At 36.5% G+C, this 27,144-nt stretch overlaps 1 protein-coding gene across 3 annotated transcripts; it reads left to right on the top strand.

The window, feature by feature from the left end:
• Positions 1–1,879: 1,879 nt before the first annotated feature.
• Positions 1,880–26,931, top strand: LOC124237115 (OCIA domain-containing protein 1). Of its 3 annotated transcripts, none has more exons than XM_046656400.1 (9): positions 1,880–2,073; positions 3,490–3,552; positions 3,972–4,052; positions 10,448–10,501; positions 17,518–17,565; positions 18,562–18,697; positions 19,597–19,772; positions 23,767–23,919; positions 26,418–26,931. In XM_046656400.1, the coding sequence occupies exons 2-9, from the start codon at positions 3,495–3,497 to the stop codon at positions 26,453–26,455; spliced, it is 744 nt and encodes a 247-aa protein (XP_046512356.1). In that variant the 5' UTR covers positions 1,880–2,073; positions 3,490–3,494; the 3' UTR covers positions 26,456–26,931. The 3 variants fall into 3 exon arrangements, with proteins under 3 accessions (XP_046512356.1, XP_046512357.1, XP_046512358.1); XM_046656401.1 differs by lacking the exon at positions 1,880–2,073 and adding an exon at positions 2,106–2,236; XM_046656402.1 differs by lacking the exon at positions 1,880–2,073 and adding an exon at positions 2,160–2,182.
• Positions 26,932–27,144: the final 213 nt, after the last annotated feature.

Below are 27,144 nucleotides of genomic sequence, written 5' to 3'. Positions count from 1 at the left end.
GGTATTACTTCTAATTATCTTATTTTTGTTTCTTCTGTTATAAAAGTGTACTCAATAAATTCACCTAAGGAATATTTGTTGATTTCACACTATGTGCCAATATTTTGATGTCAGACAGGCTGCTACTCTCAAAGATCTTTTACATTAGTGAGTGAAGAGAGACAATAAACAAACAAATAATTATTTTAGATCATGATGAGTGCTATGAAAATAATAAATGAGGTAATATGGAGAATGACTAGGGTACTATTTTAATTGGGTGATTGGGGAAAGCCTCTTTGATGTGGTGACATCAGCTGCAACCTGAGACAAGAAGCCATGTACACATCTGGAAGAACAGTGTTCTTGAAGAGGAAACAGCAATTGCAAAAGCTGTGAGCCCAGAACCAGCTTAGCACGTCCCAGGAACAAAATGAATATTAATTATTAATATTGATTATCTTAGGGATACATTTGAGAGTATAAAGATTTATAAGCCAAGGTCTCTGTCCTAAAGAAGCTCTGTAACAGAGATAGACATAAGCAAAAAGATCACAATACAGTGCAGAACTACATTGCAATCAAAGAAGTATGTACAAAGTGAACAGGTGCTAGGATGGAGGAGTGACTTATTCTCTAGGCTGTGTTTCAGAGAAGGCTTCACAAAGGAAGTAACGTAAAAGCAGGATTTTGAAATATCAACAGAGTTGACAAGGCAGGGAGGAGGGCTGTGCCAGGGGAAAGAGTATACAGGGAACAGTGAGTGCAAAGGGCTGCAGGTTGTTTCTTATCGGTGAAAACTACAATAGAAGAAAGTGAGGCTCAAGAGAACAGAGGCCAAGCTGTGAAGGACCTTATATTCCGTGCATGATGGGAGCTATGAAAAGGCTCTAAGGAAGGAACCATAGGATTGAATTTGTGTTTTAGATGGATCACCATAGGCTGTCTCTCTTAAATGTGTCTGTGGGAGAATAAATTTGGGGCAGCTCCGGAGGCAGTGTAAAAGATGAAATGAGGATAGTGGCCGAAGGGCTCAGAAAGAGGTGAGAAATCTGAGAGGTTTTTAGGAGATGATGACACAAACGGGTAGGGCTCATTGTTCTCTGCTGAATCACCAATAACTTTCAGTATCTGGCTCATAGCAGGCACTCAATAAATATTTGTAGAATGAATGAATGAATGAATGAATGGTGGCTGGCTGTGGCAACATGATTCTGATGAACGGAAGTCATAAGCCCCGCATTCAAATACAGACTTTCCCATTAACAGAACCATTGAGCGCTTAAGCTTCCTCTTAGGTGTGTTGCCTTAATCCTAACAACCCTATGAGGTAGGTGCTATTTCTGTTTTTCAGATGAGAAAAACCCGAGGCTCAGAGAGGACCCTTACCAGGCCTGAGGTTCTAAAACTAGTCAGAAGCTGGACTCACAACAGTCTGACAGCCAACTGCGCATGCTTAATAATTACTTTATACTACTTAGCCTAGAGGCTCAAAGAATGAAATGAATTATGCAAAACCTAAAAACAGAGAAATCCAAGAAAAGCCGGTAACTCTCAACAAGAGGATAAAAGGGGGTTCCAGCACGGTCCTGTCAGCCGGTCACTGGAATATCAAAGTCGGCCATCAGAACAGCCTGAAACCAAGCGTCCCCCGGAGGTCCAGGGAGAGGGCGAGCGGAGTTCCCCGTCCGCAGGGGCGGCAAGCGCAGCCGCAGTGCAGCTCGCGAGCGCCGCGGCCTGGGGGGTAAACAGAGGAGGGACCAGCAGAGGAAGACCGGGCCGGCAGGCGCAGGCGCATGCCTCTGCGTCTATTCCGAAGCTGCTCGCCTTTAGACTCCGCGGGGCACGCTTGACGTCATTTCCGTCCGCAGGTGGCCAGTGCTTCCGGGTTGCGGTCATTTTGCGCCCGTATCTGGGTGACTTCTAGGCGGCCGAGTCGCTGTCCGTTCCCCACCCCCAACTCTGCTGCGGTCGTGCGCGCCTCCCGATTTCCGCGCATTTTTCCCCCTCCCTGACCCCTCTCGGGTCCCCTCCGGGCCTTCTGCCCGTGACCGCCCGGCTGGCCGTGCCACCGCCCGCCGTCGTCGTCGGGAGGTGGGTGAGGTGACGCAGACAGCCCCGTTCCGCCCCCCACCTCGCCACTCACCGCCTCAGCGCGGCCCGCCGCGATCCCGCGCCTTCCGCCATTTTCGCGTCTGTGAGGGTGGGCTGAGCGCGCTGCTGGGCTCGGGCTCCTGGGTGCCGGTGACCGGGGGAGGTGAGGGAGTGTTCCAGGGGGATGTGGATGGGAAAAATTCATGGTGACGGGGGTGTAGGGGGGTTGTTGCAGGTGGGAGACGCGGATGTAGCGGGTGAGGGATGGAGTGCTGCAGTCGACGGTCGTAGGGCGACGAGGGTTCAGCTCAGTTTTTTTCTTTGGGATTAAGAGATTCAAATGATGTTATGTAGAGGGGCGTTGTCATTCCTGACAGTCTCTTTGTAGGGTTTCTAGGTAGGATGCTGTTGTGGGAAGTAAGAGGGTTTCATTACTCTTTACGGTTGTTTTAGGATATAAGTATGTGGTTTATTCAGCCAGCTCCATGCATCCGTGGATTCCTCTTACCCTGTCTCTTCTTTTCACTCGCTAAGGGATTGGCATGTAGTAGGCCCTCAGGGCTGTCTTACTGAGTAAGTGAACTATGGAAGGGCCCCAGTTGCTATCCTCATCGCGTAGGCCGTTTCCCGTTTTCATGTAAATTTCGTGTTTTTAAGGTGGGAATAATCATAATCCCATGTGAGCGTTCTGTAAAATAGATAATTATCTACTGTGTTGGTCTCCTAAGTCCTCTGAGGCAGAGGTTGAAAAACAAAGAAACAAAAATAAAAGTGTGTGTTTTGAAATGTTATGCATTTTTTATATCTCGTATGTTCTTCTAAGTCTCTATTTGGGGAGAGAGGGAAGTTTCGAGGATACAGAATTTGCTGTTAGCTTTACACCACAGGGAGAAGGACGTGACGTCTTTGTTATTCCATTTTTTTGGAGTACTGCTTTGTGGGAGAGGTTCTGTGTTTCCTGATGATTATCATATTTTTTAAAAATGAAAGCCCAGAAAGGACTTTTGAGATTTTTCTGCTTGTATTTTGGGGAATTATCCTAATCATTGGGCTTTCATTTTTGAAAGGATCCAAACACAGGATAATGTGAAATAAACTAGCTTCAGGAGGAAAAATATGTCTACTAAATTCTTTTGTATCTTAACTTGGTATCAGTTGATAAATACTTATAAAGCATCTGTTATTCTTTTTCAGTTAAAGGATTTAAGGTGAATAATCAGTTCCAGATTAGTTAATAAGTGTGACTTTATTATTTAACTTTTTTATGTCAAGTACCTCAAATGAAGTAGTAGTGTTTGGTAAATATTTGTTGATTGATTGTTATGTAGACTGGTAATTTTACTATGCTACATCTTGATTTACTTTGCCCTATCTTGTAATCGTTTCTAATACTTAATATAAATGTTTTTGATGCAGGAAAGATGAATGGGAGGGCTGATTTTCGAGAGCCGAATGCAGAAGTTCCGAGACCAATTCCCCGTAACTATCAATTAAGTATTTATAATTAAAGCACTTCCTGTGTAGAGAAATTTTTGCTGCCTTGAGTAACAGTAGCAGCTGGGCTGGCTTGATGGTTTTGTGACCTGTGCAGTCACACAGTGACCCACACTTGGTTTAATGATCTACAGTTGCCGTCTTGAACTTTATAATTTGTACAAGGGGTCCCAAATTTTCATTTTGTGCCAGATCCAGCACATTATATAGGTAGTGCTGACAGCAGATAATATCTCTAACTTCTTTTTGAAGTCAAATTTATTAAAAGTTTATAAGCCGTTTGTTAAATTACTTCCTTAGAAAGAAAGCCGAATGCATTTTGTTAATGTTTAGACTAAGGTAATTTTTTAGACTTAGTTTTTCCATGGACCTTTTAATGTTTGCCAATTTTCTTTGGTAAAAAGACATAGGGGCTGATTACATTCCAACAGAGGAAGAAAGAAGAGTCTTTGCAGAATGCAATGATGAAAGCTTCTGGTTCAGATGTAAGTTAAATTTTCTAAGCAACAAAATTTGACCTTTAGTATCTGAAATTATAATGACTTCATATAGCAAAAATTGCACACTTTTGGCATATTGTGGTTATTACTAAAAGAGGTTGATTAAAGAAGTAGAATTGTACACATTTTAAAGTAATAATTTCTAGAACTTTTTTCAAAACCACAATATTTTTGTTAGTAATAGTATTTACTGTGTGTACATGGATTATATAGAAACAACCCAATAAGGTTGAAAACTATCATCCTCACTTTACAGATGAAGAAATTGAGGTTTGGAGATGTTTAATGAGTTATCTAGTGTTACACAATGGGTAAGTTGTGATGTGTGGACTTGAAGCCAAGTCTGTCTGAAACAGAAGCTCATGATTTTAACTCTTACACTTTAACTGTTACATGGTAAAGACTGATTAGTTCTCATTTTATCACTGTGAAATGTTACTACCCTACCAGCTCTTGATTTCTGACTAGAGACTTTGTACATGGAGATTTTGCTTTTTAAATACAGAGAATGTGGAAAGCAACATAAAACATAATCTTGCTTTTGAACAGAACCCTGGTGTTGCTTCACTTGATCACTGCAGTCCTTTCAGATAAGGTAATTCTCACAAAAAGGCAGGATGGAATTTTAAAAAAGGGAGAGAGTGACTTAAGTCATTAAAGAGGTTGTACGTTTCCATCAGTCGGCCTGGTATTTATGCTCACGGAGTGTAAGGTACTATGCTTGGAAGATAAGTTTTATGAGACACAGTCTTTATCCTAAAGTAATTTTATACTGTAGTTGAGTCAAAGCTAACTCATGAAACATTTTGAGAAAGATTAAGTGTATAACAGCAATAGGAATTTTAAAAAGAGATAAATTAATTGGAATTGATTTAGCTAAAAAAGACTTTATTAAACAAATGAGATTTAACAACTAGTAGGACTTTAGGTACATGAAGAATGGTGGAGGAGCATTTACAAGAAAGGAATGGTGAACAAAGGTAGAGTCTACAATAGCTTGATGGCTACTAGAGTCATGAGGTTTCACTGACTGGGGCAGAGATCTTTTGTTGGGGGTAGAAAATAAACATACTGCAAAGGAGTTAAAGGTTTGATTCATTATGTACTGTAGGTTCTTGGGCCAAGGGAATGATATATAAATTTATTTTTTTTTATTTTTTTTTTATTTTTATTTTTTTTAAAGATTTTATTTTTTCCTTTTTCTCCCCAAAGCCCCCTGGTACATAGTTGTGTATTCTTCGTTGTGGGTTCTTCTAGCTGTGGCATGTGGGACGCTGCCTCAGCGTGGTCTGATGAGCAGTGCCATGTCCGCGCCCAGGATTCGAACCAACGAAACACTGGGCCACCTGCAGTGGAGCGCGCGAACTTAACCACTCGGCCACGGGGCCAGCCCGATATATAAATTTTTTTGAAGAAAGATTAGTTAGCAGTGTGTAGGATGGGTTAGAAGGATGAGGAGTTGTACTTGGTGAAATCTGTTCTGAGCTTTTGGCAATAGCTCAGGTATATAGTCATTGAGGAGACAGTTGATTGTAGTGTTATTTGGACTAGAGAAGATGGGATGACAATGGAAGGTTTTTTAAAAGACACTTAATGGGATTTCTAAATAGATTGAGTAAGAAGGAATGAAGGAAATATTAACTTCAGGATATCCAGCTTAGGACGCTGACTAATGATGACATTGCCATTTGAAAGGTATAGTTTGACGTTCTTGTTCAAGGGGGGAAACAAGTTTAATTTGGACATTTGAGTATATGGTGCAACATTTGATAGTGGAAGATGTGTAAGCAAGTAGAGAGAAACAGAGGTATATGTGAGAAATTAGGGTTTGTGGTGTGGTTGTGTTAGTGAATTCACCAAGAAATTAAGTGTAGAAATAAAAGCATAAAATGGATGATAGTATTTATCATGTGGTTAATATTTAGGAATGATGGAATAAATGACAGTTTGGGTAGTACCAGGGTAAGGGAACAAGTGGTGGTAAAGAAATCAACAAAGATCAAGAAAGAACAGTTAAGAAGCTAACAGGAGCTCTGATAGAATCCTTTGCATTTTATCCTCAGTCTAATATTCAGAGACTTACAGAGGTTTCAAGCTAGAAATAACCTGAGTAAGAATTAGGTGATGACACATATCTCCAAGTGAGAATAATTTTTTTAGAGGCATAGTCATCATGGATCAAAGACTTTAAAAAATTTACATGGCTCTTGGTATGGGAATAATTTCTCAGACAACAAAATTGTACTCTGACAACAGATTTTTTATCTTCGAGGATCGCATAGAGGAGATAGAATAAAGTGATTTATTTTTAATCTGTTGACACAGGATTAAGAAAAAGGCAAGTCTGGTAGACAGGGTTTGAGGTCATTGTAGTGTTAGGCTAATGACCACATAGGTACTGTGGTGTCCAAATTTATTTCTTAGGTGATAAATTTTTGCTGCTGTACATGTTTAACATTCCAAATAGCTACAACAGCATTGTGCTAAAAGTACGTTGAAGGGCAGTGATCAGTGGGCAGGGTACCCTTGTATGCCTGTTAAAAGTAGGACCTGTGGTATATGAATAATAGAATCCTAAGTAATTCTGTGTATTAGACCAGATTAGTCACAAGTTGGACAGAAAGCATGTAATAAGGACAGGCTAAAAAAATAGCTTGTTGTATACCATGTCTGAATTACTGGGAAATTACAACAGCCAAAAAATTAATGTATTAATAAGTAGTGATTACTCTTAGAACAGAGATAACCTAGATGTTGCATATCATAATGACAGGAAAGACTAAATAATCATGCATTAGGAAATTTTTTACTTTTAACATATGTATCTTCAAATATGGATATTCTGTGCAGTATGTGTGTTTACATATATTTATGTAAACGAATAACGGAATCTGTGTTACTTTGGAGAGTATCATCTAGTGCCTATTGATTTAAAAAAGTTGTGATGAAAGTAGAAATGTCTAGAAAAAGTGCTTACTATGGTAATTTTTACACATTTTGTAAGTCTGTTAAATATATTCATCTTGGTTTAAAATTAGACTTGTTGATCTAGGGGCAATTCTCTTTCTTTAAGGTAACTGTTTATTTCTACTCCAATCTACTGTTCATCTTCAAGTGTAGCTAAGCAGGCATCTTATTTCCCATTGCTTAAAATTGTGGCCCTGTGCACTGACAAAAAACAGTTGTATCTGTGCCCAAACATACAGGCAATGAAAGAATCTACACAAAAGGGTCATTCTAATGTGTATTAAATGCTACAGTAGTTTTCAGCCTCTGGAATTACTAAAAAGGTGTATGAATTCATATTTATGTCATGTATCCATTATAGATTTTGTGAATGGTAGTTTATGCATGTATACTACTGGTTTTCAAATGAGACAGTGCAGTAAATGATAAGAGCATAGACTCTGAGGCCTGCTTGTCTGGATTCAAATCCCAGCTCCATCATGTATTAGCTGTGAGATTTTGGGTAAATTCTTAATGTCTCTATGCCTCAGTTTCTTTATCTGTAAAATGGGGATAATAATTCACCAATCTCATGGGACTATTGTGGAGATTAATTCAATTTGATTTATTACGTAAGTATTAAACTATCTTTATTAAATGGCTGTTAATATTGTGATAAATAAAAATTTCAATTCAAAACAATTGTGAATTTAGACTAGCGTTTTGCTATTGTAAGGGGAGAAGAGTTAAAGGAATTTTAGGGGCCCTTGTATTGGATATGGTTGAGACTGTAGTCATAAAGCAGAATAGCTTTTGGTCAGAAGTGTTATTGCTTTGCCTAAAGAAACATTATTTTATGAAGTAGGAGTCACGTAGTACAGTGGAAAAGGCCACTGATGTGAGAGTCAGGAGAGTTGGGTTTTGATCTAAGCTCTACCTCCAACTAACCATCTTTGTTGCTTTTAGCAACTGACTTTATCCTTTCTGGGCATTAGTTTACTCTGATTAGGGTGAAGACTAGATAATCTCTGAAGTCCCCTTCACTTTTGCCTTCTCTTTTTCTGTGACAGAATACATGATTTAGAAAGAGACCTTAGTTCTAATCCATTACCCTTGATAGCATGAAAAGAAGTTGAGATTTATGCGGACGTAGTGGTAAATGGCAGAACTAGCACTAGGATCACCTTAACCAGACTGTTACTTTTTGCATTGTACCAACTTGGCCTGAGAAAAAAGTGGCATGAAGAAAACATTGTCCGTTGTGGAGCTGGCCAGCTAACTCATTGTGTTTGTCCTTGTATGACTCTTCAGTTCTTCATGTTGAAGTTCTTGAACCAACCTGAAGGAGAAAAATGATTGCAAATTGTACAAATGCTGTAATTGAAAGGGAGTTGTCCTTTGAAAAACCTTAAATAGTAATACATGAAGGCATTCTAACCAACCATTAGAGAAACCATTTTGCCACCAAAGGTAAAATCTCTTAGTAAGTAGTAGAGCAAGGATTCAGAACGTAGGGTTTCTGCAAGTTGTGTCTGATGACAAAGCTCTACTGCCCTATTCCAGAGTTAATGGATTTTAATCATGAAATCTCTCTAATAATTCAAATGTCTTCAAAATTACTTTGGTCCTTAAATTGCCCATGTATAATCTAGACCAGAGTTGAGCAAACCACAGCCGAAGAGCCAAATCAGTTTTTGTGTGGCTATGAGCTAAGAATGGTTTTTACATTTTTAAGTGGTTAAAAGAATCAAAAGAATATTTTGTTACATGTGAAAATTATATGAACTTCATATTTCTGCATCCGTAAATAAAGTTTTATTGGAGCACAGCTCTGTTCATTTGTTTATGTATTGTCGCAGTGCTTTTGCTTTAAAATATCAGTTGAGTAGTTGGGACAGAGGCTGTGGCCCCCAAAACATAAAATATTTGCCATTTCAGCTTTTTACAGAGCGTTTCCCAACCCCTGGTCTGGAACTGACTGCAGTGTCCAGTGTGGCAGCCACATGTAGCTATTTAAGTTTAAAATAATTTACAGTTGAAAGGATACAAAGCAAAATCAGCAAAGAGAAAGGATGTGGGGTGAAGTCCAGAGAGACCAGTCACAAGCTTCCGAGAGTTCTCTCCCAGTAGAGTCACACATGAAGGACATGCTGAATCTCTCCAGTTGCATGTTGTAATAACATGTGTGAAGTGTTGTCTACCAAAGAATCTCATTAGAGACTTAGCGCTTAGGGTTTTTATTGGGGGCTGGTCACCTAGGCCCCCTCAGCCCAGCTGATAGCAAAATTCCAGACTCCTAGGAGAAAAGCAGGAATTTGGTATAAACTATTTGTACAAGTAGTCTAGGCACAGTGAGCCACTTTTCATTCAGGTAAAGTTTTGTATCAGTTTAGCAGTCCAGTTCCCAGATACCAGCCAAGGACCAACCTTGCAAGCTGGCCTTTCTAAGGAGAGCAGTCTCAGGGCTGCTATGTGAAATCACACTATCTAACTGGAAAGCACAGATGTAGACTACTCCCATTATCACAGCAAGTTCTACTGGACATTGCTGGTATAGAAAACAGTGATTTTTAAATTATGAGCCGCTTTGAGATTAGGAGATTTTGGATTTTTCACTCTGGATTAATACACGCACATATATATATATATATATGTATGTGTATGTATATACACACACGTAATATTTTCATTTAGTTTCACAGAATTCACTGGTTTAGAAGAAGGAACGTTAGTATTTAAAATAAATGCTTTTTAATTCTTGCCCCAATCACTGTATGATTTCAGGCAAATATACCTTGTGTTTTGGTTCATGCAGTGTAATACAGAACTTAAAAATTTGAGATCTAGTATAAGACAGACTTCATTAGAATCTGGAACCTACTGTTGAAGTGACTGTGTGGCCTTGAGCAAATTACTTAACATCTCTAAGCTTCTATTTCCTTATCTTTAAAAATGGTAGTAATAATACCTACATTATAGAGATACGATATAAAGTAAATGAGATAATGCACATAAGGCACTTAGCATGGTGCGTGGAATTTAGCAATTACTCAGTAATGTCTCTTATTATTTGTAATATGTTTTTTGCCTCCCTCATCCATTTTTGCCCCTTTCACTAACTTCATAAGTAACTTTTGGTTTCTATTATGTTGTTTTAATTGATGATATTAATGAATGTCTCTTTTAAGGCCTCAGTCTAGGCAGTTCTTGAATTATATCGTTTAATAATTTGTAATGGTTTCTTAAAGTGCTTGTTTTATATTTCCACTGTCTATACACAGTACAGCTTTTAAAAGTGGAAAAATTTCTTTTAAACGTCTTAATTGGGCACCATACTTCCGGGCTGGTTTTAACTGATATGCATTTACCTATCCTAATGAACTCAGACAAAATCTTCCTTTTTTGGTGTTGACAAGTTCTTTTTTCTCCTATAGCTGTGCCTTTGGCTGCAACAAGTATGTTGATTACTCAAGGACTGATTAGTAAAGGTAAGTATTTAAACTTCAAATTTATGTAGCGTTTTGGATATCATCATGTTTTTATGTCTTATTTTCCTGATGTTTAGATAAAGTAACTATGACAATGCATCATATTAAACATTATCACTGATGAATTTCTACAACCTCAGAAGAGTTATGTCTCCATGGTCCCGCTAACTCAAGTATCTTGATTTAAGAATTTGATGTCCTCCTGCACTGTAGCAACATTAACAATCTATAAGAGCAAGAAAGTAACTAAAAGCCTGCAATGGTTTACAGGGAGGCAGAGAGACAAACCTGGTCTAGGTAGGCCTCTACATTACCATCACCTAGGAGCTTGTTAGAAATGCAAATTCGTGGGCCCCATCCCAGACCTACTGAGTCACAGTCTCTGAGTGAGGGCCCCAGAATCTGTATTTTCACAAACTCCAAGTGATTCTTATATCTTATGCACTGGTTTAAAGATCAGTAGCTTCCTAGCTCTCCAGCTCCCTAACTCAGCTTTGTCGTATAATAGTGGGGAAGTAGAGATACTTTCTTTTTCCAAATTGTGTTGGCTTAAATAGTGCAGTGTATTCATATGTGGAATTGAGTTTACATTAAGTATTAAATGTATCAGTCTCTAAATCATAAAATTTAGTGATGTAAGCAATAGAAATGTTCATTACGTTTATTTTGTAAACTGTCTTCTTAGAATGAGAAGATGTCCCAGAAAAGATTGGTGACTTAGGATGGCCTCCACATATCCTAAAAACCTGTTCTTTTAACTAGCTAGCTCCTTCTAAAATGTGATTGTGATGGGAAGTCATAACCTTTTCTTTTTTTTTTTTTTTAAGATTTTATTTTTCCTTTTTCTCCCCAAAGCCCCCCGGTACATAGTTGTGTATTTTTAGTTGTGGGTCCTTGTAGTTGTGGCATTTGGGATGCCGCCTCAGCGTGGCCTGATGAGCTGTGTCATGTCTGCACCCAGGATTCAAACGGGCGAAACCCTGGGCCGCCGAAGCCGAGCGTGTGAACTTACCACTTGGCCACTGGGCCGGCCCCCAGTTTTAGCCTTTTCACATTAGCGGTATGAAATATTTAGACAGCAGTATTGACACAAATAGTTGAGAAAAGTACTTTTAGAGGAAAATGGGAGAATTTGGGAGGATAAAATTTTGTTTATTTAAAGAACTCCTAAAGAACCTCATTACAGTATACTGCCATGATGGAATCTTAAAAATGCAAGAAGTCAAGATATATATGCACTTACATGTCCTTTTGGACTAAGTTGTTTTAGACTGGGATTATTTTATAGTGTAAAACAAAAAACATTTTGGGGCTGGCCCGGTGGCATAGTGGTTAAGTTCGCATGCTCCACTTCAGAGGCCTGGGGTTTGCAAGTTCGGATCCTGAGCGCAGACCTGCACACCCACTCATCAGGCCATGCTGAGGCAGCGTCCCACATACAAAATAGAGGAAGATGGGCACAGATGTTAGCTCAGGGACAGTCTTCCTCAAGCAAAAAGAGGAAGATTGGCAACAGATGTTAACTTAGAGCCGAATCTTCCTCTCTCTCACACACAAAACCCCCCAAAACAAAATCATTTTAATCACGTTACTTTTAGGGGAAAACTATGGTACAGGGAATTATGAACAGAGAAATTATAGTGTCTGATATTGTACTGCCCATTTTATCTATCTTAATCCAGTTTGTCATTTAACTAATAACAATTGGATCTAGGCATGGGGGGAATTATATAAGAGAAATGAAGAGCTATTGGTAGTTCATCTGAGGAAACAATATGAACGCAATGTTGAGGCGAATAGAGAATATAATTAAATACTTAAAAATCTATTAAGGGGGCCGGCTCCGTGGCTGAGTGGTAAGTTCGTGCGCTCCGCTTCGGCGGCCCAGGGTTTCACCGCTTTGAATCCTGGACGCGGACATGGCACCACTCATCAGGCCATGCTGAGGCGGCATCCCACATGCCACAACTAGAAGGACCCACAACTAAGAATATACAACTATGTACTGGGGGGCTTTGGGGAGAAAAAGGGAAAATAAAATCTAAACAAAAGCTACTAAGTGGTGTAGTAGAGACTCCAAGTGCTGTAGGTTTTCAAAGAAAGAGCTCTGTAGGGCTGCTATAATTAAGAAAAATTTTTGGAAGAACTATTTTGGAGACGAGTAGGACTTAGATTAAAGGAGTGGGAAGAATATCTCAGGAACGAGGGACCTGGTTATCAAAATAATAAGCATGGCTCTTGGGAGGGGCAGTCAGGAGACTGATGGGTAGAGTGGCAAAGTCATGCAGGGAGGAGTGAAAATGCCATTGAATAGCTAAAGTAGAACCAGGAGAAATGATCATTTTGATTAGATAGAGAGATGGTAAATTTTGGAGCTCTGGGCCTTAGGTAGAGTAGGAGACTTTGGAGAGCTTGAAGGTAAGGCAGAAGTGGTCAAAATTGAGAGGGTCAGATTGCACCTACTCATTTAAATAGACCTTACATCTTCAACAGTAAAGTCCCACCACTGCTTGGTGGTTTTTTTCTGCCTGGCTGGAGAATGTCTTGTTCCTGCTCATAACTAATTAATACACATAACCAAACCAGACAAAGAAATTTCCTTTTTCTAATTCCAGATACATTCTGATAGGATTGTTCTCATACAGTTAGAGTGCATCCTACTGAAAACATTAGGACCTTTTACTTAGGAGACAAATTATTCTTGTAGCCAAAATTGTCGTGGATTCTTAGTCATCATTTGGTGATTAATTATTTGACTTGTCATCGATATAATAACTCTATGATTTCATTTGCAAAATTCGTGCCATGAGCAACAGCAGTGTTCCAACATCTTCCTCTGTAATTATTCCTAATGACTGAGCCTGTAGCCTTTCAGTGGAATTCCATTTTTTAGAAAGGTTAAATTGCTGAAAGTGATTTATCCTAATTTGTGGAATAGTGTTATTTTCTATTGAGCATGTCACATGTCATCTTTATAACGTTGTCAGAGTTGTTTCAGTATTGTTGGAGTTTTGAAACTTTGAACAAAAAATACAGAAAAGAACATTGAATGATATATTACTCATGTAACTATCTCCCAGAATTAAGGGCTTTTATTATTCTTGAAATTGTATTGGAGTTTTGCTTTTTGGGGTGGAGTATTCTAATAAAAAAGTCAATCTCAAAAAAAGAGAGAAAGACTTCAGAAAAGGAATTTAGAATCCACCAAGACATTTTGCATTTAATCAAAATGCCTGACATTTTGTGTATGCTTTCACAGCGTGTCATACCCAGCATCATGTTAGCTGCTCCCTCTTCTCATTCCTTTTCTATCAAAACATTTAAACATGCTCAGGTCTGTTCTAACTCTGCAACGCGGAAGAGAAAAATCTTCCCTCGTAGCCCTTTCCACCTGCTCTGACTGTTGCATTTGAAGCCAGACTTCATGGATGAGCATTTCTCTTTTACCCATTGAAGTCTGTGTCCTAGATTATGCGTATATTCTAAGATGTATCAAAACTTTTAAAAAGGTTACTAACACAACCTCTTTGTTGCTTAAATTCGATGAACTGTTTTTGTTTGTGACCATTATACAACTTTAACCATTCCTTCTTGAAACATTTTCTTCCTTTGGCTTTCATGAAAGCACAATCTTCCGATTTTTCTCCTATCTCAGGCAACTCCTCCATTTTTCCATATGTTTTTTGAGTGTCTGATATGTACTATACACTGTTTTTGCTATATAGCACTAAAAGACAAAAAACCATGACCACTTGGTGCTTGTATTCTAGTCTGTGTTTTCCAGAGTTCTACTTTGACTTTCAGTTTTCAGCCTATATACTATTACCCAGCAATAATATGGGCTTCAGTGACCATTTATTGCTCTGAATCCCCATGATTATCTCTAGCCTAGATAACTGCTCCAGAACCGTATTTTGCATATCTCCACATGGATGGCCGCTCCTACAGCCTCCTCAAACTGAACTCAGTTCGTCTCAAACTGAATTCATTTCTCCCCAGACCAATTCCTCCGTTTTCCCCTGTCTGAATGACATCACTATCCATCCAGGAAACTAAGGCATTATTTTTCACTTCTATCCCTTATTTACTTTGTCTACTAATTGTCTATTGTAGTTCAGCTCTTAAATATGTTTGTAAACTGTCTGCCTCCACCTGCACTGCCACTTTAATTAATGGAACCATCTATTGCCAGAAGTATTGCATTAGCCTTCAACAAGTCTGTTTGCCTCCATTCTTGCTACTTCCCTGTAGAAAACGGGCTATCTCCAGTGCCTGACAGAGGGTATAATGCACTGCTAGATACTCAAATATTTGAGTGGATGAATAGCAACTATCACACTGTGTTCTGTTTGTCTTCATTCCCTCTCTAGACTGTAAATCCTGTGAGGGTAAAGAGAGTGCCTTGTTTACTGTTACATCCCTACCTCCTAGCATGTAGTTCCTATGTGTTCTAAGTGGGCTATATAACTATTTGGTGACAGAATGAAGGAACAGCTTTTTTGTGTAAATGTATGTATTGTTTCCATCTTCCTTTTTCTCCTCCTTATCCTCTCAGTGTATAAATGAAGGAACTGGAGCTATCAGTGTGTCAGTTCTGTTTTTATAGTTTATTTACATAAAATCATACAATTAAATATTCTTTTGTGTGCCCTCTTTAAACATTGTGAGATTCATGCAGTGGTGTGCTGGAACTGGCCGGTACCAGCTCTGGAGAACTGATTGTTAAAATTTCAGGAGCTTATTATTTAGCAAGCTGGTTTTTAAGCCACTGTTAGCTTGAAATTGGGCATGGTGCAAGTATGTATGCCATGGAAATTGACATTACAAATCAGGGCTTTTTATTTGGAGACCTGGTTTATCGGCACATCTCTAGATTCCTCCACATTGTTGCGTGTAGTTGTAGATTATATATTCTCATTGCCATAGAGTTTTCCACTGTGTGAATATACCACAGCAATTTACCCATTCTATTGTACATTGACAGTTGGGTAGTTTCCACTTTTGACTATTACAAATAGTTCTGCCATGAAAACAATGTTTCTTAGTGAACATTTTGCTGGATCATAGATAATGTATATGTTCAGCTTTGGTAGATACTGCCAAACAACTGTTTGGACTAATTTACTCTCCCACTTACAATTTATCAGTAAGGTTCTATTGTCACATTATCACCAACACGTGCTATTTTTGTGTCTCTTGAATTTTAGCCATAGTGGTGAGTGAACGATGATATTGATTGCATTGTGGTTTTAATTTGCATCTCCCTGAGAGCTAATGAAGTTGAGGATCTTCTTCTTTTGTTTATAGCCTATTTGAATACCTCTTTTTTGTCACGTATGTGTTCAAGCCTGTTGTCCATTTTTCCATTGGATTGTTTTCTTTTTCCTATTGGTTTTGTGAGAGTTCTCTATCCTAAGTGTCTTTTCTCAGATATAAATATTGCAATTTTTCTCCCACTCTGATTAACTGTAGTTCTTAATGTAATAGTGTCCAATTTATCAGATCTCTTCTTTATGATGAGGGCTTTTTGTGGTCTGTTAAGATCTTTATCTATTACAAGAACATGAAGAATCTCTTATGCTTTCTTTTATGAGCATTATTTTTCATATTTAAATTTTCATGTATCTGAAGTTGGTTTTGAATATTGTGAGAGGAAGGATCAAGGCACATTTTCCCCTCTTATGGATATGTAGCTGACTCAGCACTATATTTTGAAAGGACTGTTCTTTATTCCCTGCAGTACAATGTTGCCTCTGTTATAAGTCAGATGACTGTATGTGTGGATCTGTTTCTGGACTCTCTTTTGATTTTGGTCAGTTTATTCTTATTGTACTTATAACAGACTGCCTTAATTACTGTATCTTTATCATAGGTCTTGATATCTGTTGGTAGTCAGGTCTCCAATTTTGTTCTTCAGTATTACCATGGTTATTCTTGGCTCTTTGTATTTGCACATGGTTTTTAGAATAAGCTTTTCAATTTTGGAGAAAACTTTCTGTGATTTTCATTGGGATTGCCTTGAATTTATAGGTGAATTTTTGGAGAATTGCCATATTTACAATATTCTTTCAATTCGTGGATGTGGTTTATTCTTCCATTTATTTAGCTTTCATTTCTCTCAGTAAGTTTTGTAGTTTTCAGTATAGAGATCGTTCATATTTTTTCATTAGATTACTCGTCGGTCTTTGATGTTTTTGGTGCTATAATAAATTGTACCTTTTTCAAAAGCTTGGCACTTTTTGTTTGTTCCTGGTATATAGAAATAATATATTTTTGTTTATTGACCTTGTATCAAGTGTTCTTGCTTAATTCACCTATTCTAATAGATTGTAGAATCCTTTGGATTTTCTTCATATTCTTGTTGATATTGAACTTAGTTGGTTCTCTCTTTTAAATAGCTTTAAACTTCTCTGGGGTTATAGAAAAAGCTGATGTTGGGTAATCTTTAAAGATAGTTTGTATTGATTTTACCTTATATCTTTGTGGGTTGCCTGAAGCTGCTGAGAAATAGATATATCTTACTTTACACTGCATTGCTACACTTATTACTACTTTTGCTTCCCATTAGAAGAGATCAGATGACTAACAGAAATAGTTGCCTTGTTTTTTCCCCCCCGAGGAAGATTAGCCCTGAGCTAATATCTGTTGCCAGTCTTCTTTTTTTGCTTGAGGAAGATAGCCCTGAGCTAGCATCTATGCCAGTCTTCCTCCACTTTTTATATGTGGGTTGCCGCCACAGCATGGCTGACGAGTGGTGTAGGTCCACGCCCAGGATCTGAATCTGTGAACCTGGGCTGTTGAAGTGGAGGGTGCCAAACTTAACCACTACGCCATGGGGGCAGCGCCTCCTTGTATTTTTTACCATAATTTCTGTGTCATTTTCGTATATACTTTTAAACTTGGCATAAACCTATTCTTTTACCTTAATAAAAGAGAAAACATCTTATCATAATTATGTAAATGTGTCCTTCTCTTACAGTTAGTGTAACTCGTAATATTTACTCTTTTGTCTTTAGGAATCCTTTCAAGTCATCCTAAATATGGGTCCATCCCTAAACTTATATGTAAGTATGAACACCACTAGTTTTCTTAGCTTTTCTACCTAAATAAAATAGTTTTTACCAAATGTTTTGTCTTGCTTAACTCATAGTAGTTATTTGGTTATTGCTTTGACAAATCAGTTTGTTTAAGCTTTTCATGAAGGGGTCTACTTGGACGTTTTGTTGTTAGCATTAAAAGTCATGACTTACTTGAAGCATCTTTTTCTCTTTGTAATGTAATAGAATGTTAAAATTATTTTGTAAAGATATGGTATTTGAAAATAAATTCTCTTTGTCTATGAGGAAAGAAAGTTGTTCAGATATTCTGATTAATCAAATAAAGTATTTTAAAATTAAGCTTAATAAAAAAATAAATCTCTTTTAATTTACATTTAACTTACATTTATAAGCATAACTTATTTACTTGTATATGGTTAATAGGAAAGAAGCCAAATTGCTCTAAAAAAAAAGTACCTGAGGCTTTTTCTGAATTTTTCCAAGTTAACCCCTCTTTTGTATTGGAAACAGACACATGATGCAACAAAGCTGTATTTAGGTAGCATTTCACAATTCATTATTTTAAGAGGTTTGTTGCACCTAATTTTAAAAACAATCCTATGATATTAGCTAGGCAAATGATATGATTCCCATTTAATAGGACAAGAAATAGCCTAAATCCCTGGGACTAGGCTAAAACTTTGATGTTTTGATTCCTCATTGTTATACCTTTAACTTATCTTTCCTGTCAGTATTAATAAAGTAATTAGTAAAGTAGAGTTTATTTAACTTATAGCAACTTTATTTGGGCGTATTTTATTTTGTGAAAGTGAGTTATATCCACAGAATCTTTTTCTGAACTCTGAATGTGATCTAATGTGCTCTTTTTACCATTATTTCAATAAATTTCTCTCTTCCGCACCAAAAACATTTAGAATCACATTTTGAAAAAATGTACTTTTAGAAAAGATTTTTGTCTAAAAGGGCATGTTGAGTCACACTTTGTTTGTTTTTACAAAAAAGTTGCTTGTATCATGGGATACTTTGCTGGAAAGCTTTCTTACGTGAAAACTTGCCAAGAGAAGTTCAAGAATCTTGAGAATTCCCCTCTTGGAGAAGCTTTACGATCAGGACAGGCACGACGATCTTCGCCACCTGGGTAGGCCAGATTCTGATCTTTCTTAAAGGTTTTCAAATTTAGCTAAAAAGTTCTAACTGGATATTGTCGTAATTCAGGGACTGAAACATTGCCTAACTGAAGGACTATTGGAAACTTGCCATTGTGCTGCAAGCTAAGGCTAATTTTGTTTTAAAGTGGAGCAAGATTTATCTACGTTTGTTTTAAATATACAGTTGCATCCTGTTGGAAGTGCGTGTCCCAGAGTAAGGAATTTTAATTTGGCAAACACCTTTGGTTACTCTATTTTGGACTTTTCTTTTGAATTCCCAAATTTTATCAATGCCATCACTAAATAATTTTCACCTTTTTAATCCTTGTGTTTAAAATAGTAGGGAAATTGTGTAGGTATAAGTAAATGAATCTTTCTGTCTGGATAGGTAGATAAATAATAAGATGACTAAGTAGATTTGGTAGATAAATTGTCATATCATAAATGGCAAGCAACATCAACCCCGTGAGAGCTAAGAGCTAGCATTACTTATATCTGCTTTAGCGAAACAGTGTTTATGGACTGCTAGCTGTGGAAGTAACTTGCAAATTAATATGGAAATGGATACATTTTCTATCTGGAGTACTTTTTCCCCCAAGAACTTTAAACACATTAAAATGATCTCTGAAGCCTAGTAATTAAAAAAGTGGATCTACTTTTTCTCTTCTCTATATTGAGAGACAATTTTTAAGTTGTGTAAGTGGGTCAGAACATATTTTTAATGTTTTTGTGGCAGAAAGAAACAGACCTCATTTTACCATTTTAAATAACTATGTTAAAATTATATGATTTCTTTAGAAAATAACTAGTTTTCATACCTTAACACACTTCTTTAAAAAGGTATAGGCAATAACTCGTGTTTCTTATACAATATGATTTTCTTTTACAGGCACTATTCTCAAAAGTCGAAATACGACTCAAATGTGAGTGGTCATTCCTCTTTTGTGACATCCCCAGCAGCAGACAACATAGAAAGGGAGATGCTTCCTCCTTATGAGCCAATTCCATTCAGTGCTTCTATGAATGAATCTACTCCCACTGGTATTACTGATCATATTGCCCAAGGTAGAAACTTCTCTTGAAATGAATTTCAGCATTTTATGGTCCAACGTATGTATAAACTTTATTTGACAACCTTTTCTGCTGGACATCACCTGTATGTTCCACCATCAGCCTAAACTCAGCATGTTTGTTTGTTTGTTTATTCGTATCTTCATTCATTCAGCAGGTTTTGAGGTCCAGTAGGTGTGAGGCACTCTACTAGGTATAGAAGAGGTAAAGATGAATAAGACCTGGTTCTTGTCCCTAAGAACTCTCTCAGACTATTAGAAGATATAGAAATATAAGGATAAATTACTAATATGTTCCATTAATTGAAAATACTAAGTTTAGTGGAATAGCAAAGGAGAATTGATAAATTGTGCCTCAAGGAAGCTTTGTAAAGGTTACCTTTGTTAGGCTGGTCTTAAAGGCTTTCAGCTTCTTTGTCTGTAATGTTAGAAAAATAATAATTAACTGCCTTACAGAACTATTGTCAAGTGAGAAAATCCATGTGAAAATGCTTTATGAAGTTTGTGTAAATACTAGATTTGAAGATCACATAATGTAAGTGAAACTCAACTTTGGATTAAGATCTGGATTTGAATTATGATTGACATTTGCTAGCTATGTGACTTTGGGCAAGTAACTGTAATTTGTGGTCCTTCAGTTCCTGCTCTCTCAATTTGAAATGCAAATACTCTCTCTCAAAGAACTTCTGGAGTGAGATGAAATAATCAGAGGTAATGCCTGGCAAGTAATAGGCTCTCAGCAAGTGTTAGTTTCCTTCCTTCCTTTGGTCTAGTTTGCAGTGAAAGGTGTGAGGAATTAGAAAGTACAAGTCTGCAGTTCCTTATCTAAAATTGTAAAACCAAAAAAGCTTTGAAAACCAGTTTTTTTAATAAGTAACTAGTGATGAAATCTGACCTGAACTCATTTCAAACCCTGCCATAAACTGACATGTCTATTTATAATTATTTACCTTAATATGATTTTTCCTGCATTTTGTTGTAGAAATATTAAAGTGTTTGCTTATGCTTTGCTGCTCCAAGCCACTGAATAGATGGATATTAAGTAATATAAAGGCTCTATACTACAGTATTTTTCTAAAATCTGAGAAACTGCATTTGAAACATTTCTGACTCTAAGGGTGTGGATGAGGGATTGTGGACTTCATAGAGTATTCTTTGAAAATGCTTGCTTTGAAGCAAATGCAATAAGCCAGTAACTATGGGGAACAAAGTTAAAGGAACATTTGGGTTCTGTTTCTTTTGTTTAAGATGGAGATTTGAATCTATGTGTAGGTTAAAGGGAGGAGATACAGTAGAAAGAGTGAAGTTGATTATAGGTCAGTTAAGATTCCAGAGGATGCAGAAAGGGGTCTAGGTAGGTCAGGATATAAAGTAGCCACTGGCTAAATATGGCCATTTAAATTAATTAAAGTTAAATCAGATTGAAAATTCAATTCTTTAGTTGCATTGGCGGCACTTTAAATGCTCAGTAGCCACATGTGCTAGTGGCTACCGTGTTGGACTGTGCAGATACACAACATTCTCATTGTTACAGACAATTCTACTGGACAGCTTTGCTTTGGAGCGTAAGTCAGGGAGTTGGGGATCAGGGGTGAGTGTTAGAGACAAGAGAGAATGGAAGTAAAGATGAGTAAAGAGATTCTTAAGTGGATGAAAGTTGTTGCGAATCGAATCTCTTAATCCTCGGCTTCTTTTTTTTTTTCCTGAATGGTTGGAAGCAAAGACACCAATTAGTCAGAAAGGGAAGGAGGTGGGCAGATGAAGAGAGAGTGGTTAAAGCCATTATTTTATCTCCAAAGGCAGCTGTCCTTGTCCCTTACTGCATCTCTCATTTTCTCAGTCTCAAGTTCAAATCCATTCTTCTTGTACTCTAGCTGGGCACCCACTCTTCCCTTGTAATGACTTGCATCCCTCCTTCTGTTTGCATTAGAAAATTCCATTCCATGTTATATAATTTCTTTTCCAAATAAAAGGAAACAAACAAAAAGGCCTTTGGTATCTGCCCAAAGACTACAGCAAGGCCCATATTTTAATATATTTTATGTCCTCCACAGCAGCCATCCATTTGTCCACTGCTCTGCTTTCTCACCTGCTGCTGTAAGTCCAGGTTGCCACTCTGCTTGCCACGTGGGCCAGCAGTGGCCTCCTTTACTTTCTCCAGCTGTTGTCCTCCCTTATTACCAGGACGCCCTCTGCTTTGTTTAAGTCCTACTTGCCCTCTTTAGTTCTGCTTTCTCTTACCAGGAATTAAAAGAGTTACTAACCTTTCGAAGTAGAAAATGCTTCTTCATAGTTGTTAGGAGACTTATTATAGATAGTTTATGACAGATTTAAATCAGTGCTGTTTTACATTTTCTTATTCCTTCCAGCTCTTTATAATCTTCCCAAAGTAGTAAATTATGCTCCCTACACCATGCAGGATATCTTCATTGGGCTTTTATAAGTGGAAAAAATTCTCCCTAATTGTCTGATTTATGTTTTCATTATTTGTAGCAGAATTTCAGAATGGAAAATTTTTACTTTCGATAAGAAAAAGTATTAGACCTGGAAGGAACTTTAGAGATAGATCATCTAGTCAGACTACTCTGTGTCACAATTGAGAAAATCAAGGTTCAGAGAAGCTTAGTGATTTGCCCAATGATGTTCACTAATTGGCAGCAGAGTGGGAGTGAGAACCTAGGGTTCCTGACTAATCTAGTCTGCATGGTCTCTTTCAGAATTTTATATGGTGAAGAGAAATGAGTTTAGTAATTACTTATTACTAATGAAATGCAAAGTGGTTTTAAACCCTGTATTTTTCTTTGCATTCTTTTTTGGCAAGAAAAACTTAGATTTCACGCACGGTATACTATTAGAACTAAATAGTAGAAATTTAGATCCTGTTTGTTTTGTATCAGTGCAGTATACTTTGTAGCAAATAAAAGATTATGGATGAAAACATTTTAATACGTTATACATTATACTATACAGTTAAGTTGCTTTGAAATTTCTGATTATTCACAGGGACCTTACCATTGAGATCCAAAATAGGCCACTTAGAAAAATTGTTTTTTATAAAATTAATTAATATATTATTAAAATGATATGCCCAATTTGTATGTCTCATTAAAAACCGCTTTGAAAAATACTGCTTTTGGAGTGGTCTGTAAGACTTCTGAAGTTAGTAGTTATGAATGTCATGTTAGCAATGGTTAACATCTTTAAAAATGTGTATATGGCCTTTTTTGCTGGTAATACATTTTATATTCAATATTTGGTCCTACCAACTAATATTAAGCGTAATGACTTCCTTATTTTTACATCAGTATTTCACTATTTGATAATATGTATTCATACTTTGACTCTCTGTGGGAGAGAGAAAGAATAAATGCTGGTTCCCTGGCCGAAATTATAGTTGCCACTTTCTTCTGCCTCAGTATTGCCTCTGTTAGACCTAAGTGAAAATGATGCTGACTTTAATTAAAGATTATGTTTTATACTTTTCAATAGCTGTTTTCAAGTACTTTTGTTTAAATATAAAGATGATAAAATAAATATTTTTTTTATGTAGGCTCTGATTGTAGGAACATTTAACTATGGAAATATTACTAAATGAAATCTACACTATGTCAAGTTTTGTTCAGTTGTCACTAGTAGAATATATTTCTCTTTAATTATATCAACAGTATGACTAACTTTCCAGGTTAAAACTCTAGCATTTTAATGAGTCTAGATTGTACTGGTATATATTATGATATCTGTTATTCTTCTAGCCATGGTTAGTTTTTAATTTTAGAAATAAAGCTGTATTAAAAGTGTAAGAGGAAGTAGATTTTAGTTTTATAATTACCTTGGGGAAATATAGTCCCTTTGGAATGGTGGTGGTAATTTGATCCTTTATTTCACTTTATTGTTTTTTTATTATAGGTAAGGAGCATTTAGAAAACTTAGTTGCTTTTGGATTTATTCAAATCCTTTTATCACCATTTATTAACTGTTTGTTGTTTTAGGACCTGATCCCAACCTTGAAGAAAGTCCCAAAAGAAAAAATATTACATATGAGGAATTAAGGAATAAGAACAGAGAGTCATATGAAGTAACTTTAACACATAAGACTGACCCCTCAGTCAGGCCTATGCAGGAAAGAATGCCAAAAAAAGAAGGTATGGTAGTTGAGTCTGATTCCCTTTGCTCTTTAGGATTGGAAACTGCAGAATTAGTTGCAAACATTAATTATACTAATATGTGGTTTAATTCCTCAAGCAATTAACCAAAATAACATTTTTTAAAAAGAATAGCTATTTCACAGTTATCAGTTCTTCCTTTTTTAAGGTGTTCCAAAGTCCATTTTGTGTTAGAAAATAATGAAGTCTAGATAGGAGTATGACTTAAGACAGTAAGACTAGTTTTGTAATACAATGTAGAAATTATGCTTCCATCTGACTGTTTTCTTAAAGAAGTTACCTTGGGAATTCATATCATTTTTTTAATGATGCATCTATTGCAGAAAACCAGATCTGGTGACATGAGGTTGATGATTGGGCTGTAATGCCACATAATCATGCTCAAATAATGAAATTGACTTTCTTAGATGTTTGTGAAACTGAGGTAGAGTTGTATGCTTTACAAACCAGCTTTTAGGACATTTCCAAAAGAGGAACTTAACTTTTTTTTAACAATGCTGTTGCTCTATAATTAATTATAAATTTTTAAGTCACAGTTTCTTTTAAGTCCTTTTGGAAGAGCTATACGTTACCCAAAGTAAAATTTCTGACAAGTTTACCTCTAAAGTAACAGAGCATTTTGAATAGGGGTTTGTAGCTATTTCAATATAAAATTTTGTGATATCTCTCCTGAGGAATTTTAGAGGCTGTGTCATTGTCTCAAGGTTTTCTATTTACTTCTTTAAAAATCAAAGGAAGGAATAGGTCCTCGGTACCTTGTTATGCCACAGAGATTGCAAAAATACATAAAAATCTTTAGTATTTTTTATTATGATTGTTCTTTTAGATCCAATTTTATTTCTAATTGTTAGTGGTTGCTTCGTTTAGAATTCTGTTTTCATAACAATAATGGATAATATCTGTCATATTATTGATGTAAAAAATCTGACTTTAAAGTGGATTTGTAATGAACAATACATACTTGTTAATGTTTGTCATTAAAAAAATTTAGCATTCACTGGCCATTACTCTGTAATATGTAGACTTACTGGTACTTTGTTATGCTAATTACTTTGAGGAGTTAGACTGTAAGCTCCCATGGGGGCAGGCAGTAGTAGTTTTCTTATTTTTAGAACCTTTTCTACTGTATGTCTGCACAGTATAGTACCATGCACTGATACATCAAAAATGGAGTGTTTTGGTTGGGTCTTAGTCTATAGTAATAAAGGTTAAGAAAAGGAAATATGGTAGACTTTTGGCATTTGCTGAACTTTAACATTTGTGGTTTTGACTGAACAGTCGTAAAATTCTGTTACATGACACAGTAATGAGAAATAATGTTTTTCCTTGTAAAAAAGGAAGCTGATTTTTTTTGTGCTTTATAATTTAAAGAAAAAAACAGTTATGTAATAGTTTCAGTGATTTCCTAGAATGTTTTGTTCTAAAATCTAGACAGAACAGCGTAAATTCACTGAGGCAGTATCACTTAAAGTTTTCAGCGTTAGTTTGTGTGGATTATATTTATTGATATTTATCTAATTAGAAATTAAGACTGAGAAATTTTTTAAATGTAAGCACATTATCAGTTAGCTGTCAGAGCAGTGATGTTGCCACACATTTTGTAGCTTCCAGAAAACTCTACTTTGTACACCTGAGGGAATGAAGGTAAAGAGGAAAAAGGCAAAGTATGAGGGAAAAGGGCATATAATGTCTTAGTAAATAATGAAATAGTTCTGACTCCACGGACACCCTGAAATAGTTTTGGGGAAGGGGTCCCTAGTCCATGTGTTAACTGCTTCTCTGCATGGTTGTGGAGACCTGAGTCTTCTGAAGAGTTGTAATTCACAAATAAAGGCTATGTAGAAGAGAGGCTAAAAAGAGAAGACGGAGGAGCATGTTTCAAAATCTAGTTTCATGTAAAATGCAGGAATTTTGGAAACTGTTTCCTTCTTGTACTAATATAACAGCTCATGGGAGAGAAGATTGAATTAACCACAATCTGAAGACTTGCCTGTTTCTATTTATTTTTTTCTGAAAAGCAAAATTCAAATGTTTGTTATTATTTTTTATTTCCTGGTAATTTTTTTGTATGTGTTGTAACATATACCCCATTTACTTAGGTACTATGATAAAGTTGTAAGGCATCCAGACTTTGGGCCTAAACAGACCTGTATTCAGATTTCAGTTCTTCTGGTTTTATTAGGCTTATACCTTGGGCAAGTTACTAATCTGTTTTCTCAACCTTAAAATGAGGATTGTTTTTACTTTATAAGGTTGTTATGAGGATCAAATATTTATGTAAAGTTCTTGATAGAGTGCATTATTTTTTATGTCCAACTTCCAGTTTGCAAATATCTGGACAGCCCCTTTTTATAATGACTCATGTGCATTTATTCAAATGAGAGAGAAACGTAACTTTTCATCATAATAGCAAACTTAAAATAGTGCCTTTATTTATTACCATTTGGCATCATCAATTATTTGTGCTTTTTTCCTAGTCAAAGTAAACAAATATGGAGATACTTGGGATGAGTGAAAAATTGCATCATTGGACCTACTGAAGGAGTTTCAATATCCAACTTCATCTAGGTGGTCATGAATATCTGCATGCTCTGAGCTCAGCAGCAGTCTTCATAAACACATTTACAACTAGAACCTCGGTTTTTGTGGTTTGGCTTATTAAAATGATGTTTCAGAAACACAGAATTTAGTGTTAATATTGTGTGAATGTATTCACCTTTGGGAACTATATGAATGATGGTATTAGACCAGTTTGTGAAATTGTTTTAAGTTACAGGGCAAGGATATTCTCATAAAGCTGTCGAGATTGTAATCCTCTAGATTCAGCATATATGAACATAAATGATATCTGCATGTTGAATTGGGGTGGGTGGGGGGCAAGCATAATTTTAAGTGTTAAGCTTTACATTCAAAAATTATTAAAAAGCCTTTCTCCAGTGTTTGCTGTATTCTTTTAATGTTTATGGTAAATAAAATATAAAGGAACATGCATCTTCATTGATTTCATGATTTTATTGTTTGCAATCTATTTTTAAGTACAATTGTAAGTAAGTGGTGTTTTTTAGGGATAGGAAATAAAGTCATTTATCTCTGGATATTTAATAATGATATGATGAATGTGACTCATAAATAACATACAGTGTAAATACCCTGGTACCTTAAAAAAGTTTGAAAAATTTGCAAAGTCTGGGGGAATAAGAATTT

This window comes from Equus quagga, chromosome 3, assembly GCF_021613505.1.
Source record: "Equus quagga isolate Etosha38 chromosome 3, UCLA_HA_Equagga_1.0, whole genome shotgun sequence".
NCBI classification, from domain to species: domain Eukaryota; kingdom Metazoa; phylum Chordata; class Mammalia; order Perissodactyla; family Equidae; genus Equus; species Equus quagga.
The sequence above is the reverse complement of the archived record's forward strand: the minus strand, read 5'-3'. Positions and strand labels throughout refer to the sequence as shown.